Source organism: Rhea americana, unplaced genomic scaffold (assembly GCF_003343005.1).
Source record: "Rhea americana isolate MKP2758 unplaced genomic scaffold, rheAme1 scaffold_43, whole genome shotgun sequence".
NCBI lineage: Eukaryota > Metazoa > Chordata > Aves > Rheiformes > Rheidae > Rhea > Rhea americana.
In genome coordinates this window covers 6,075,304-6,091,541 of record NW_028186568.1, presented here as the reverse complement: position 1 = coordinate 6,091,541, position 16,238 = coordinate 6,075,304, and the positions used below count along the sequence as shown (strand labels likewise).

The window sequence follows — 16,238 nt, the reverse complement described above, 5'->3', positions numbered from 1 at the left end:
GTCTTTCCTAGCTTGAGAATTGATACTCACTGAACCAATGAATGAACAAAGATAGCGGTGCATGGTCACTGAATGCCTGATGTGAAATTCTCATTAATTTCTGAGCTAGTCTGTAATGTTGTAGACAGATGCACAGTTGCAGTAGCAGTGCAATCTTCTAAGAATCATGTATAAATATGACCTGTAGTATTGGGGAAAAAAAGAATGATTCTATGTAGTTATGCCACATTGAGTCTTGAGGAGGTAGTTAGCCTAAAGATAATTTAGGCTCAGCCATTTTAAAGTGATTTAGCTGAAAGCTTAAGCTGTCAGTGTGTGTTGTTGGCTTTTGCTTGCTTTTGAGCCATCCTGTTTAGATCATCAAGTGATCTTAGTAAAGCCACAGGAGTAAAGAAGGCATGAAGACCTATAAAAGAGATCAGAAAGAGAGAGAGAGAAACAAACAAACAAAATAAACAGAATACTCCCAAAATACTGGCCAAAGTGCCCAAGATAAGGGTCGTGGCAGTTGAAGGAAGGTTTTTCTATTGAGTGCCTTCACTCTGTTGTAGACTCATGCTTACTGTTGCTTAACTCTGCATCTTCATCCTACACAGCTGTCTGTCATAGACAGTGCAGTACTTCAGGTGGACTTTACACCTCACTGGGCAGCTATAGTCACTGCTTATCTAACCTGAATATAGTCTACTGTCTCAAATAACCTTGGCATTAGATTTAAACCATATGCCAAGAAAGATCACCAAAGACAACTGAGGGAAATACTTTAAGTGGATGACTTCTGTATATTCTACTAACGTGTACAGTGCAGACAAGTCTGTCTAAGCTCCGGCTGAAGAGCAAGTCTTGTCTTCTATTTGCACACATATTGGTAAGTTTGATCTGAAATCAAGTGTGGCTAAATGTGTTTTGGCATAAGCAGTGGTTGCTCTGGGAAAACTTTGGTGCTATCTCTGGACAGAAGATCTTGAGTTTTAGCTCGAAGATCAGTTGCTACTTCTCTTTTTCATTGACTGTGTTCTCTTCTAAGCTTTATTGGAGAGAACTGACTCCTGAAATATCATAATGCCTTTTTGAAGATAAGCTTTTAGAAGTGATAACAATTCTTCACAAATTCTTCACACAAATTGCGGCATTTGAGCCTCCTGATTTTTCCTGTGAGCCCTAATGAAAGTGTTAATTAGTACCAGAGAAGTATGCTGGTTTTTAGATAGTTTGCAAGAGCAGATTGAATTGTACTTCCAAGGTGAGACATTGACCACCTTTTTATTTCCCAACATTTTAGGGAGGAGGATTTGGGAAGCTCTAATTTGCAAGTATATTTGTTACAGTTTCCTTCTTTGAATTGCCTTGCAGGCTGTTGCAGTCAGCTGCAGTGCTGGAAGTTGAACAATTCCAACACCTTAATTTTAGTGGAACTAAGACTCTTCTTATCTGCTTTTCTCTCAGAATTATTAATCCTTCTGTAAGAAAATTATCATCAGGACTGACATCAATCTTACCTGCACCATTCTGATACTTATTGAGTTAAAGATCTTCCCTGGAACCGATTAAAAATGGCAATCTCTTTGAATATCGCTTTTAAGGAAACTTCAGATTTACCTTAATATGGACGTTTTGATTCAAGGAGTGCGTAGACCTTTAAGTACTGTTACTAGACTGTTCTTGGACTGTTTGGTAATATCTTGCATCTTGTGGGTTTTCCTTAAAGTATTGGTATAAGGGGGGGAAATGGGAGCAATAGGGGAACATACTAGTTTTATGCTTGTCTGGTTCGTCTCTTTCATCCTGATAGGGTCTGTCTTGCAAAGGGGAGAAGCAGCCAAGACATCTTTCAGTAATCACAGAATCGCAGAATAATTGAGTTTGGAAAGGGGCCTCTGAAGATCATCTGGTCCAACTCCCACCTTGCTCAAGCAGGATCAGCTAGAGCTGGTTGCCCAGGATCATGTCCAGCTGGGTTTTGGATATCTCCAAGGATGGAGACTGTACAGCCTTTCTGAGCAACCTGTTCCAGTGCTCAGTCACCCTCATAGTGAAGAACTATTTTTATTATCTTCAGATGGAATTTTCTGTTTCATTTTGTGCACATTGCCTCTCACACTGTCACTGGGCACCACTGGGAAGAGTCTGACCCTGTCATCTTTACACCTTCTCGTCAGACTTTTAGAACCATTGATAAGATTTCCCCCTTTTCATTGATAAGAACCTTCCCTCCCTTGACCTTCCCTTCTGCAGGCTGAACAGTCTTAGYTCTCTCAGCCACTCCTCATATGAGAGTTGTTCMAATCCCTTAATCATCTTTGTGGCCTTGTGCTAGGACATGCTCCAGTAAATCTACCTGTTTTGTACTGGGAGACCAGAACTGGAAAGATGTGACCTCACCAGTGTTGAGTAGAGAAATGGATCACTTCCCTCAGCCTGCTGGCAATGTTCTTCCTAATGCAGCCCAGGATGCTGTTGGTCATCTTTGCCACAAAGTTGCATTGCTGACCCATGTTCGCCCTGTTGTCTGCCAGGACTCCCAGGTGCTTCTCTGAAAATCTGCTCTGTAGCTGCTTGGCCCCGAGCCTGTACTGGTGTGTGGGGTTATTCTTCCCCAAGTGCAAGACTTAGCACTTCTCATTGTTGAGTGTCATGAGGTTTCTCTCTGCTCATTTCTGCAGCCTCTTAAGGTCCCCCTGAAAGGCAGTGCAACCCTCTCTATTGATTACTCACCCTAGTTTTATACTGTCTGCAATATATTTTGTATTATGTGAGGTATGCTCTCTGAAGTAGATGCCCTCAAGGTAGAATCCCGTGGAGAAGTCTTCTGTGGTCCAAGTCCTTGGCTTCTGTGCTGTTTCCTATTATCCTTCTCTCCTAAAGTAGAAGGACTTGTAAACTTAAAGCTTTTTTTCAGATTTTCATGTTTTTGTTTGCTATAGAACTTAGCAGAGACAACTGTTCAGCTTTTGGAAGATCAGCTAGCCACAAGGATCAGAATTACATTTCTACAGCTTCTTCACAGATGTGTGGTTAGGAATAGAGAATCTCTTTTTAACTCATTGCACCAAGATAGTCTGGAGAGGCCTGAAGTAGTTTCCCTTTCTATGGTCTTGTTTTATATGAGTGGTGAAAGCATTTTTTGGGAAGACTCTCAAGAACTGTCATAATTGGTATATTAACTTTCGAAGCAAGGTACAGGATGCAGTAACTCGAGGTTACAAGATTTAACTTCATGTATTACTTCCTACTCAATTCTCTTTATTTATTTTTTTTTTAGAGGCTACTCTTGGGAGGCCTTTCTTTGGCAAGAACAGATACTTTGTCCTGATCTACATCACAGAGCAATAGAGGTCCCATAGCTGTTTCTGTTAAACGCTGGAAAATAGTGGAGTCTGGAAACATGCTTGAGACTTGAATGTTCATTCTGCTTGGAAACTTAGATTTAGGATGGTATTGTTGGCAATAATTTTTTCATTTCAAAGTAGAGATTGATACGCAAATCTAGACATGCGGAATGTTTACTTCAGCATCTTAGAATGTTATTTCATCAGCAGAATCTGTTTCATTTTAGGTCAAATCCATTTTTAGTTCATTTTTTTCCATTTAACAGCCACATGATGCTAAAGAATGAGCCCCACACCTAGGAAATCCAAGAAAATTGAATGGAAAGTTCTTTCTAGAGTAATTATTTATTAGAGGCAAGTCTTAAATGATTTCTATAATCTCTTTCACTTTTTTGGTCTTTGGTAGGATCTACTCTTTCTCTTCTAACAATTACATATTATTCCATTCTAATATTTCAAAGTGTGCATTAGGCTTATCTTTCACAGTACCATTTCCAGGTGAGAGGAAAGCCTGTTAATTATTCATCTGTCTTACAGCAAAAGTGCAGGTTTGTTTTGCTGTGGTGAACCATGTAATTACTTCTATTTGCGTGGTGCATGAGATGATATGAACCCTTCAAAAATGCTCTTTAGAAATGAATGGTATTGTCCATAGCCTGCCATCATCCTCCCCAATGTAAGTCTTCTGTCCTTGGTGAATAATATAGGGCATCATGTGCAAAGGTTTGTTGTRTAACCCTCCTTTTCTGGGTCATTTTAGGCAACTTTGACTGTGCAAAGAGACTCTAAGCTGGGTAGACAACAAGAAAGTACAGAGCAGTTGACTAATGTGTATTGTGGCTGGCTAGGAATAACAAACTCTTAGCCTAAACATTAATCTTAGTTATGATAAAGTACTTAAGTCTTTGCTTGCTGGACTATTGTCAGTCAAATGGGAAAGGGTTAGTCTCCCTTGCTTCTTGGTATAGGGTGGTCCTCAGTGTTGCTGAACTGCCATTGCCTGACACCTTCCAAACTGATTTTACACGTTTTTGAGTGTTTCTTTGCTCTCAAATCCTTGAACTGCTGCATATCAACATCTCAACAATCTTACCTCTGTCTGTAGTTTTACCTATATCTTTCTTAGACCCAGTCTACATATTTCTATATTTTCCTTAAAGCTTTCTCAYAAACTTAGCATTTTTCTCAGAAGCTTGAATTGTACAGTTGTGCACAAGTTAAGCAGTTGTGCCATGTCAAAACTAGACTARTTGTGCCATGTCAAAACTGGAATCACAGCTCAACCTTTAGTTTTACTCACAATATGGTCAGTGTATTTTTAAGGAGTAGTAAAAGTACAAATGCAAATGTGTATTTGAAACAAATAAATGTTCATGCTTGCATATATGAACAATTTTAAGTAAATCCTTGCTTTTTCTAAAAGGCATTATGATATGTACATTGTGAATAAAAAACCCTGCAGCTTTTCTAAATACACGTAAGAAATAAGAACCAAAGTTTGATGACAGTTTGGTCCTCAGAAATGATTTATTTTTAAAAAATGAATTTTTAAAATTTATCTAATTATTCTTTGTTTGCTTCTGAAGTGTTGATCAAAACCTTTAGTTTCCATTTTTATTTTGAGCTGTCTCTAGATAGTAATGCTTTATGTCAATAATAGTACAATGTTGTGAATGCAATAATAGGCTTTGATACTATCAAATGTAATAGACACTAAAATAAATCATACAATTTGAAAACATGAATTTCACAGTTACAATCTGAGTAATGGTTCAGTTTGGGCTTGCGAATTGATGCAAGTATGTGCTCTGGAATGCAGGGAGGCCAGTGGTTTAGCTTTGTGGTAAGATATTGGTTGCTAACATTAAGTCATTTTCCGTATTTCTTAGAGGCTGATAAGATTTTAAAAAAACAACTCTGTAATCCTTAAGCTCAGTCTGAAAAAAAAAACTTCTCCTTTTTTGTTTTTAAGTGAGTGCTGATACTATCTATTATATTCCCAGATTGTTAGAACATCTTTTTGAGCTTTTAGCTGACAGACTAGCAACTTCTGATGACATACACATAGTATAGTGAAACGGGAGGATTTTATCTTTAGTCCTTTAAATGTTTTACTTAACCTCTTAGTAGTAGAATAATTCTGTTTTGCTGGATTACTACTTAAAAATATTGTAGAATCAGAGTTCAGCTTAAATTCTTCCATTTGAGTTTTACTGTAGAACAATCAAAAATCTGAATTCAGATTAAGAATCCTCTCTTCCAGGTCTGTACATACTTAAATTGTGTTTATGGACAGGCTTAATCATAGCTACATAGAATCAGTAAGGTTGGAAGGGACCTCTGGAGATCATCTAGTCCAACCGCCCTGCTCAAGCAGGGTCACCTAGAGCATGTTAGACAGGGTTGAATCCAGGCGGGCCTTGAAGATCTCCAGAGAAGGACAGTCCACAACCTCCCTGGGCAACCTAGTCCAGTGCTCCGTCATTCTCACAGGGCAGAAATTCCCCCTCACGGTCAGGCGGAACTTCCTGTGCTTCAATTTCTGCCCATTGCCTCTTGTCCTGTCACACGGGACAACTGAAAAGAGTCTGGCCCCATCCCCTTGACACCCTCCCTTCAGGTACTTGTACACATTGATGAGATCCCCCCTCAGTCTTCTCTTCCCCAGGCTAAACAGGCCCAGCTCTTGCAGCCGTTCCTCATGTGAAACATAAGGGGGGAATGACCAAAGCCAATGAGCTTTCTTACAAAACTGACCAAAAAACCTTGCAGTGTGATGAGGCTTGCAAAATGCAAGATATGTGTATGGGTATAACGATGATTATTTTTCAAGGTCAGTTTTTAAGAATGTAAAAAAAAAGGATCTAAGCCACTTCAGAACTCTATTGAATAAAAAACCCTTTTTTGACATATTTAGCTGAATTGTGTGTGGTATTTAAATCAACAGGATGAGACTGGCCTGATGAAAGTTAGTGAAGAAAGACAGAAATAATAAATATTTCAAAATTACTTACTACTTCCAAAATTGATTCCTTTTCCCCAGCACTGGCAGATTTACTTCTAAATTTAGAAATACCTTTCACATCACCCTTTTTTTCCCCTCAGAGAATTTTAGGTAATTTATTTGTATACTAAATATAAACTTTCTTACAGTATTCAAAAGCAGCAAATAATTCCAAAGAATTGGAAGACTGTGAGCAAGCTAACAAACTAGGAGCAGTTAACAGTACCTTAAGGTATGCTGTGATTTATACCAATAATACAAAAATAGTAACAAAGCAGCATTTCATTTTTGTCTGTCCTGTTTTTGCAATGTGCTGGTTTTTGTTCTTCATTGTTTCCATAGTCCATTAAAAAGTAAATGTGAAATGGTGCAAGAACATCTGACAGTAAAGGTTAAAGTGATAAATACCTTTTCAAAAAAAAAAAAAAAAAAAAAAATCAGTATTAGTAGAAGAAGATACAGCATTGGGAGGGAGGAACCTTTCAAATAAAACCATATTTTTTTTCCTACTTTTTACTGGTATTAACATTTTTTGTTCTTGATGACTGTGCTGAATTAGGGGATTATGTCCTGCTCTGTCCTCTGTTACAGTGATGTGCCTGTTTGCGATCATTCAGTGAACCAGATCAGGGAGCCCATTTTATTGTTGGCAAAGCTACTTTTTACCTTGGATCAATTCCCTGATCTTGCTTATTGCATGGCACAGTCAGGGTTGGGTGGGAGGAATTCTACAGGATGGTATTGCCACGGAGGAAGCAAGTATGTTAACAGCATTCACAAAAACTTGCATTCTTTTAGATTCTGCACCTTTAAAAAAGAGAAAAGTCAGTTCTAGTGAAAGAGAGATCTGCTGCTTTTGGCCACAGAAACACCTTTACCTGATACTGATGTTGGGATGTTCCTCTAACAAAATGAGACTGCCATGAAAAAGCAACTGCTTCCACCTGGTGTGCAGTATTTTAAACCTGAGTGGAGCCTCTATCTATTTTTTTAGGGATAGTAATTCCTACTCCTGTAGGACCAAGAATACAAAATCGAGCATATGTTCAGAGAACTAAAGAGAAGATTGCCTTTTGTGAGATTGGGGTAGTCAAAGTTGGGATAGAGCAGCATGTAATGGATCTTGAAAGAGCAAGACAAGTTTGTGATTTGTAGGCCAACCTCTACATGCTCTACTGAGCAGTGCATAATCCTCATGGGTTTGGATTATTCTCCTTTATCAACTATTTCTTATGAATAGCAAGTGTTCTCTGGTAGTAATTACTGGAGAAGTTCATCAGGGAAGCTTTTAAGGCTACTCAGCTAATAGCAAGTATAAAGTCTCCTGTTGTGATTTGGCAGAAGATAAGAACAGTATCTTGTTTCAGAACTGTCTCTGTACAAGTGAGCTCATTCTAATTTGATTTAATTGAATGGATTGTTCATATTATTTCAAGGGTCTTCACTCTATCCTAGAGCAGGAGTTCCCAAACTTAACTTTGCTTACATTTTGGTGTTAGCATCATCAGTAGTTTTGTACTGCGTATACATGTAGAAGGAAGCATTCAATTTTTGGTGCTGTTTGTATTTCATAGTATGGGAACTTCTAGGTGCCTGTCTCTCTGCCTTGAAAATGCCAAGATGAGTGGAATACTGTTGTTGTTTAAAAGGCTTAAGGCAAACCATACTACTAGAGTACTTGAGATTGGAAGGGGGCTTTAGAGGTCCAACCTCCCACTCAAAGCAAGGCTAACTATTGTAGGTCCCTTTGAAAGTAAGGGTTAAAAAATATTATGATCAATTAAAAATTATAGATGCTAAAGAAATACTTTGAAAAGTGTTTAAAAACTTGTGCTATGGAAATATTTTACCAAGCTTTTACTGAAGGGAATGAAGTCATTGCCAGTTTGTTCAGATAAGGACAGTGAAATCTTTCTTGCTGTCTTATGTTAAACTTACTTTTAGAAGTATTGCAGTTGATGCCTGCTTGACTTTGTGTAGCTAATGAGCAGTAACTCCATATATTCAGTGTCAGATACAGTAATTGAGAATTTAGTTTCAGGTTACTTTGTGGTTCGTGTTTCTTTCAGTAGTTCTTAATGAAATTGTTTATTTAAAAGTTTAAAACCGAATGTATTTTCTTCCCCTCAGTAACCAAAGTAAGGAGGCTTTCATTGACTGGGCAAGATACGATGATTCACAGGATCATTTTTGTGAACTTGATGGTAAAATGTTTAAGCTTTTTCAGAGTGTTTGTTTTATTTGCTGTCTCTTTAGAAACATAACACATGTGCACACATATACACACACAGAAAAGATTGTAATTGCTCTGCAAATAACTATTTTAAAGTTTTAATTTTGTACTAAATGGACATGTGGTAGTTAATATAATCTTACATGCAGAGAATGCAGTTTTTACATGGAATAGTTGGTAGTCTGTGTAGTGTATTACCTCCTGTTGCTGTAGTGAGTGGAAGACATCAGTGTAAATAAAAAAGAAGAAAATAAGTGGGAGGATTTTAGCGTGTTCTTAAAAAATCTACCTCTGACAAGAGTTGCATACGGTACAAATATAAGACAACTTACTTGTACCTGATTTAGTTTCTTACTGCCATATTATTTTTGCTGCTATTCTGTTGTCTATGCTTGGGCTGATTCTATTCCTTTCCAGCCTTCTTATGTTTCAAATGATCTCTGTACTAAACTCACCCTTATTTGTAAAAACTTTCTCATTGTTAAAACAGTAGGATACTGGGTTGTGTCTTCCCTCTGCTCCACATGTGTAAGTCCTTTTATTTGCTTCTAACATTCAAAGCATAGAGGAATGTTTTTCAGATAAACATGGAAATTGTCATATTCAGGAATCTAGCAATGGCTGTCCAAATCCTTTTTATTAAATACTTTAGCCTCCCATGCTAGAAAGAATCAGAATGTAATGCAAGATATTGTAATCTGTCTTTAGGCTGATGTTTGGTGTCACCTGAGAAAGTAGCAGCTGTAATAGACTTAACAACTGTAGTTCTTTCAGCACTTCTACTGTGTATTATCCGTGAAAATTTTCTGTATAAACTCCTCAGTAATGTTCACTGAGTGTTTACTACTGCAGATCTGAAATTGTATATGCAATAAGCTGCTGTTGTCTCTGCTATCTTCAAGTTGCACATGTAGCTTTTTAAGAGGAGTCCTTTGGGAAAGGTGTTTAGTTTAAGGAGCATTTCTTTTAGAAACAGTATTAACTTAAGTAGTTCCTGATTCCACTGCACCTCTTCTCATCATATCCCGCTGAATGGGGAAGCGCTACCCCCCACTGTGTTCTTCCAGTGCCTTTTTGCACTGCCACTGGCATGTATCTCACTGCATGGTGGGAAGCTGGTTCAGCTGATTAGAATAGCAGAGAAGTAGGTTGGTATCTTCTTTTCCCAGCCCCAGGTTATTGGGATGAACTGGCTTAGCGCAGTGCGAGAGGTGAGGGGGAAGAAAGTGTTGCTCTCTTCCTCTCCTCTCTTCCCATTGGTGACAGAGCTCATAATTGACTCAGCTGTAGTGCAAAAACCGTTCCCTCAGTATTGCTCTTACAGCTTTTTGTCAGGCTTATGATAAAGCAGATCAGGGAATTGATCTAGCTGGAAAAAGCTTTCCTAACTTGGATCCGATTTCCAAGTGTTCTGCTGCACTGCCCCACAAATTCCAGGTGTGGGYGGACAATAAACGAACAAGTAGGGACCTGAAGTTACCAATAAGGCTAGGAACTGCTTAGGTTAGCCATGCTGACAAATAAACAAGCTATAGTTTGACTTTGTTCCATCTGCACTCAATGTGTGTTCTTGTGTATCTTGTGTCTGTCCTTTTCTTTTTTTCTAATACTGCTGAAGCGATGCTTAAATGCTCATGCWGGATCATCTCTTCCTTCTAGAGCAGTTCTCACTGTCTGTTCCTGTGGATTTTTTTTTTTCCCCCAACATCTGAGGAAATACTCAGTAGTACTGCTTGGCCTATTCTGTTTGATTATGGTTAAGTCTGTGAACTACTGGCTTTTTTTTTAAGCATGAATTGCTCTTAACATAGAGAAGGGGAGGGAATTCTTCCTGCTTTTTACTAGTTGTAACTCAAAACTTAAAGTTTTTATTCCTACAGAGTTTTCAAGCAGAGAGAGCAGTTTAACTGTTTTCTTTGGGTATGTTGCCCGAAATCTGAAGTGAACCTTGGAGGCACAAGTTTAATTTGTTGAAATTCTACTTAAATTGTGTGTTTTGTGCTGTAACCAACAAATGATCTGGTATATGCTGAAAGTTCATTCAATTAAGTGGTGTGAGCCTAGCTTTCTGCCAGTATATATGAGTATCTGGTGGGGGAAGAAAAGTTTCAGCTAATAAATGCACAGTATGTTCCAACTACAAGATGCACTTTGACCTTGTTTTTCCTAAGAAAACCATTTAGTAGTATTTCCATTTAGCCCTCCCCCAACACTTCCAGACAAATCAACCCTTAATTCAAAGCCCACCTAAAACAAAACACTATTTGTATCTTATTATAAGGTGAGAGAACATCTACATTGTGGCAAGTGTTGATAGTGTTGTTGAATGACTCCACAGAAAGTGTTCAGACAAAGCAGAAATTATGGCAGCACAAAAGACTGGAAGAAATCATATCCTTTAGGGGTTTCTATTTGGTATGTATATTGCTGTATTGTTATGCACAAGGCATTTATAATCCAAGAAGAAAGCAGAATAGTATTATATTGGAACTCATATATAATTCTGTACAACTTCTTTTGTAAGTTTAAGTCTTTTTTTTTTTTTTTAATAAATGATCAGCTAGAATATGTAACAAAAAATTTCCTATTTAGATGAGAGATCCCCAGATGCACAGTATGTGGATTTGCTATTGAATCCGGAACGTTATACTGGATACAAAGGGCCCTCTGCGTGGAGAGTGTGGAACAGCATCTATGAAGAAAACTGCTTCAAGTAATTGGGATGGAGAGGGAGTCTGTTTTTATATCTGCACTTCAGTTTTACCTTAGAACTGATTTTTGTATTTTGTATCTTCCTTTTCTAGGCCTCGATCTGTCTATCGTCCTTTAAATCCACTGGCGCCTAGTAGGGGTGGGTCTTGCCTATTTTATTTTTAATGAAGTTTTTTTTAACAGAATGACTGTTGCAGTGCAAGTGATGCAAATAACGTTCTTCAGTTAGTAGGTGTGCTTTTTCCCCCTCTCTCTCTTATGTAGAAATAGCTATSTATTTTCAAAATACAGATTTAGATTCATGATCATGCTTAGTTACATATTTGCTTAATTTAGTTCATGTGAATAGGCTCAGCAATGTCAGTGGCGCTGACGTGAGAATTAAAGTATATCTAGAATGGTTTAGTGGCTCAGAGTTACAGTAATTTTCTGGAGTGGATGAGAAGTTGAAGGATTAAATTTTAACAAAACTCTTCAGCCTCTTATATTCTTCCATTGTCTTTTTTCCCTTAAAGCATTTAAATTAGTCACTTCAGCTGACAGATAATGTAATATAGTTATAAGTTTTCCATAATTAATGTTTAGTATATTACAGATGTAGAAATAATTGCACTATTGTAAGAAAGTATGGATACATAGGAAATGCTCATATGTCCAGAAATGTATTAAAATTAACATTGTAATGTATGCCAATGGATTGGGTTTAAAATTTTTCAATTTAAATTGAAAATTATAAGTTTGTTTCTAATTGTTCTGTATATGGCTTCCCCCAATAGTGTTTCTCACTTTTCAAAAAAAATGAACTAATAACCAATGATAGTTAGACATACCATCAGAGATTACAAACACAAGATAACTTTTAGCAATAAAAAGAGACACAAGATTATAATTATTGTGTCATTCTTAATGTATTGCCAGTGTATACTCACAAAAAGAACTGTAAAAGTAGTTTAATTCACAGATCAGAATTTCGGAAAGGAGCACTGGTCAGATTGTTGAATTATGTGAGCTGAAGAACATGACTCCTACTTGGCTTTCTGAAGTTAGAACATATCTTTCATAAAAATATATAAATCAGATGCCATTAACATTTCAAATTCCAAGTGACTTTATTATGGTAATGTATTTAGTCTCAGCTTGTCTTGAGGAGGAAGAAGGTGGAAAGCTGCCTACATTTTCTGATAGATTCAGTAATGTTTTGTGGGCTTTTTTCAGTGTTTATAGTAAGGCTTGTTTCATTACTGCCTTGCTGTGAAAATGGTCTGTTTAATGCTCATGGATTCCTGTTTTTTGTTTTCTTTTTTCCCTCTCTTCCTAGGAGGCGATGATGGTAAGTCATCTTATTATGCTTAACCTCTAGAAGTGCAGTAAGCATTACAGTCTTGGGCTTCTGATACAGTTGCTTTACTGCTATTGCATTAGAGGGTAGGAAAGTTAGGTTTTTTTTATAAGTAATTTATTATGACAGTTCTTTCAATTGGAGTAAGGGAACGGAATGAGAATGGGCACAATACAATTCTGTTGTTGATTCTTATCCTTGTTACAGAGTTTGTGCTTTTTGTGAAAAACCTTACTAGCAAGAAGAATGGAATACAAAAAGGATTTTTGAATCTGGAGTCTCCTCCAGCTATGTGTGTGTCTGATCCCTTAAAAGAATATGGACAGTTTTTTTATGTACTTCCTTGAATGTTCTTTTGATTTGGGGAGAGCAAAGGCAGGATGGGGAGGAAAAAGCATTATTGAGTCTGTCCACAATAGGATAGACTTAAGATTTTTCTGTTAACTAAAACCTCTCAGGCAAAAGATCTACGTGTCAGTGTGGAGAGCCTACAGGAAGCTTTCTGCACAGTAACAGATGAAGTAAAAGCACTCACTTAGGATGCAGATGAAATAAGTGCTAGTTTGTATCATTAAATAGATAGTTACGTGCTTGGTAGGATTATCATGGCATCTTGTCATCATTCCATATCCAAAATGAGATTGCAGAAGCAGGAAGAAATGGAGAAAATCAGTCAAAGTTGCTTGAGGGCTCGGGAAAAAATGTTAGGGCTAAAATGATTAATCTACAATTCTTTTGGTCAGAGAGATTGAGTTCTTGTCCATTTGTAGATGACTGTGACTTGCCCAGAGTGGCAGCTGTGCTCCTTCTTTGAAGTCTCTTTAACAATTCAAAGATCACTATAATTTTTATCAAAATTGCAAATTTGTTCTGAAAATTGATTTTGGGTGAGCACACAGCTTTCCCCTTTTCAGTGAAAGGGGATGAGAGAATGAATGGTGGAAGCCTATTTAAGATAGAAAAATAGAGAAGTTATTTAGTTCAGTCAGCAAAAGGGTGTTTTCAAAACTATATACAGCTTTACCAGTTCTGTGAAGAATCAGCGCTATGCATCCCATTCTCAGAAAAGAATGGGTTGAAAAGTAATCAGTGTAGGTAATGCTATTAAAGCATTTTTTTAATGTGTTAAAGTGTTTTTAATACTTACTAATGATCTTCTGTGACCTGCTGAGCCAAAGAAAGCTATCTTTTGAATCCAAATACATAATATTTATAGAAAAAATATTTTACTGGATAGGATTAAAAGAAAATAAGTAGGATTTTTTTCCCACCTAATGTTTCAAAGGCAGCAATTAATTGTGTATTGCATGTAACAGAAGGAACTTAGAGAGATCACCGTGAAACCTCTAAACGTAGAGTTTTCCTCTTTGCTTTTAATTTAGTTAATGTTGACTATTGTAGAATCCTTGTTTAAAGRTAGTAATGAAATAATGCTTGCTCTTTTTTCTGGTGGAATGAATAATGTTTCATTTTTTGATACTAGCTACAATAGAAAGCTAATATTGCTTTAAAGCACTGCCTTGATGCTAAGACTGATTTAGTGTACACTAGTTTTGTGTGCTGAATGCTTATTCAGCTTTTTTCTCAGCAGACTTCCTAAAATTATGACAGGGATTTTTTTAGTTAATGTAAAACTTAAGGACATGTTGCTATTTGTACATAGCTGGCAAGAGATTAGCTAGATGTCTTCTGATATAATAACAATCTGTTCCTTTATCTTATATGCTTTTTGTGTTTGAATTGGAGCACAGAGATTCAATTTTTCATTATTGTTAACAATGTCCAGCAGGATGCAGTACAGAAAGGGTGCTGCTACCTATGTGTAGCTGAATCTATTGAAACTTAGTATACATAYGATTTTGTGGGCTTAGAGCCTAAGAACAGATCCAGTAAAGAACTAATATATCTCCAAGTTTGGGTAATGCAATATTTAACTGAGGATTCTGGCCCATGGTGTCAAACTTGGAGAATCTAAATTGATGTCCATTGAAAACCCAAGTTTTAGTAGCTCTTCTACTCATGGAAATAATTGTACTTTAAATGACTGCTGTGATAATATATAATCAGAGATGGATGCAGGGATGTAAATGAGATGTCTTTTCCATACACATTCCCATTTGCACATTTACGCTTCAGTTATGTCCTTCACCACTAGTACATAGAATCAGGCTTCTGCTTTCTGAATGCCCTCACCAGTACCTCAGTCATGCTCGTTTTTGTATTTTTTTCCTTGACTTTAATATTTAATCTAACCTCTAAATTTGATCATCTCAGTGACTGAATAGCTAAATTATTCAGCCTTGTGACCAGCTGGCAGCTAATAGGCATACTGTAATATTGAAACTGAATACTTTTCATTTAACTGTGTTTTATATTTACAGGAGAATCTTTCTACACATGGCTAGAAGGTAAAGCCTGTTGGATGATTAACATAGTGAATTCATTAGAAGAAATGCATAGCAGTACTTTTTTTTTCCCTCTCCCCAAATATTTTTCGTAGTGTAGGCTTTTGGTAAATTGTGTTGAACTTCTGAATGTCACTCAAAGAATATTTTTGCTTGAGGGCCTTTAGAAAACTTTACTCRTTTAGGTGGTACACTGCTTAAATACTTCAATGTTTAATCTTCTAAAAGGAGTAACTTCAATACCAGTTACTTTGAATTTTCTGCCCATTTTAAGTGTATAAGCTAAGACATGATAATTAGTATCATTGCTTAGGGGAGTTTATTTGAAAACAGCTTTAAAAAGTATTAAAGCTTTTGATGATTCTGTCCCCAGTATACAAACTAACTAATAAAGAACAATTTGTGTTCAAAGGCAAAACATATTGCTTCTTGTTCATATCTAAATGCAAATTATTGTTACAATGGTAGCAATGGTGTACTGGAGATGTGAAAAAAATTAAATTGAGGAAGAAAAGGTATTTTGGTTTTAAACTTAATTGTGCATTTCCTTTAATTCTCTGTTGAAAAAATTTAATCAGTTCTGTTGTAGGAAAGCATGCAAATTCACATGCTCTTTAATATAGTGATGTCTCTAAATGAGGCCATATCTCAGCATTACTTACAGATAAAGCTTCACCATCAGCTTTACCTTCTTTTGTTTGTGGAGACTGGAGTGGCAGGGGAGTTGCACAAATCTATCTTCAAAAACTTTAACTCCATTGTAGTCTCTGTCTCTTGTTGTAAGCTTTATCTTCACTAACTTTTACATTAAATTATATTTTGGCCATCCTATGCCATTACACTACTGTTTCGATGTAAAATTCCTCCAGTCAAAGTCATGTTTTCAAAGTTTTTTGAGTGCATTTATGTCTTCAGTGAACTTACAGTAGAATTGTGAAGAAGTACTTTGGCTGTTTTGCAATGCTGTAAGTTTTTTTTCTGTATAAAATAGCTACTGTAGTCCAGTAGTAGCTTACATGAGAATGAGGATGATCATAGTATAATTCTGGTTTCCAGACTGTAAAAATTCAAAACTATTTTAAACTCATGAGATTTTTATGTTTGAGCAATTTTTGCATGGCAGTTTATTAGTACTAATTGACTGTAACTCTTGAAAGTTAAATGATGAAGACTTTATGTGAAAGGCTATCATGTTAATTTTAATACTTTTTTTTTT

At 36.7% G+C, this 16,238-nt stretch overlaps 1 protein-coding gene across 1 annotated transcript in view; it reads left to right on the top strand.

Moving 5' to 3' along the window:
• Positions 1-16,238, top strand: part of ERO1B (endoplasmic reticulum oxidoreductase 1 beta) — a 40,827-nt gene that overhangs the window by 16,086 nt on the left and 8,503 nt on the right. Inside the window, exons 5-10 of the mRNA XM_085315425.1 lie at positions 6,483-6,565; positions 8,464-8,537; positions 11,159-11,279; positions 11,371-11,417; positions 12,597-12,608; positions 14,999-15,025. Coding sequence (XP_085171551.1) covers positions 6,483-6,565; positions 8,464-8,537; positions 11,159-11,279; positions 11,371-11,417; positions 12,597-12,608; positions 14,999-15,025 — 364 coding nt within the window. The remainder of the gene's footprint in view (positions 1-6,482; positions 6,566-8,463; positions 8,538-11,158; positions 11,280-11,370; positions 11,418-12,596; positions 12,609-14,998; positions 15,026-16,238) is intronic.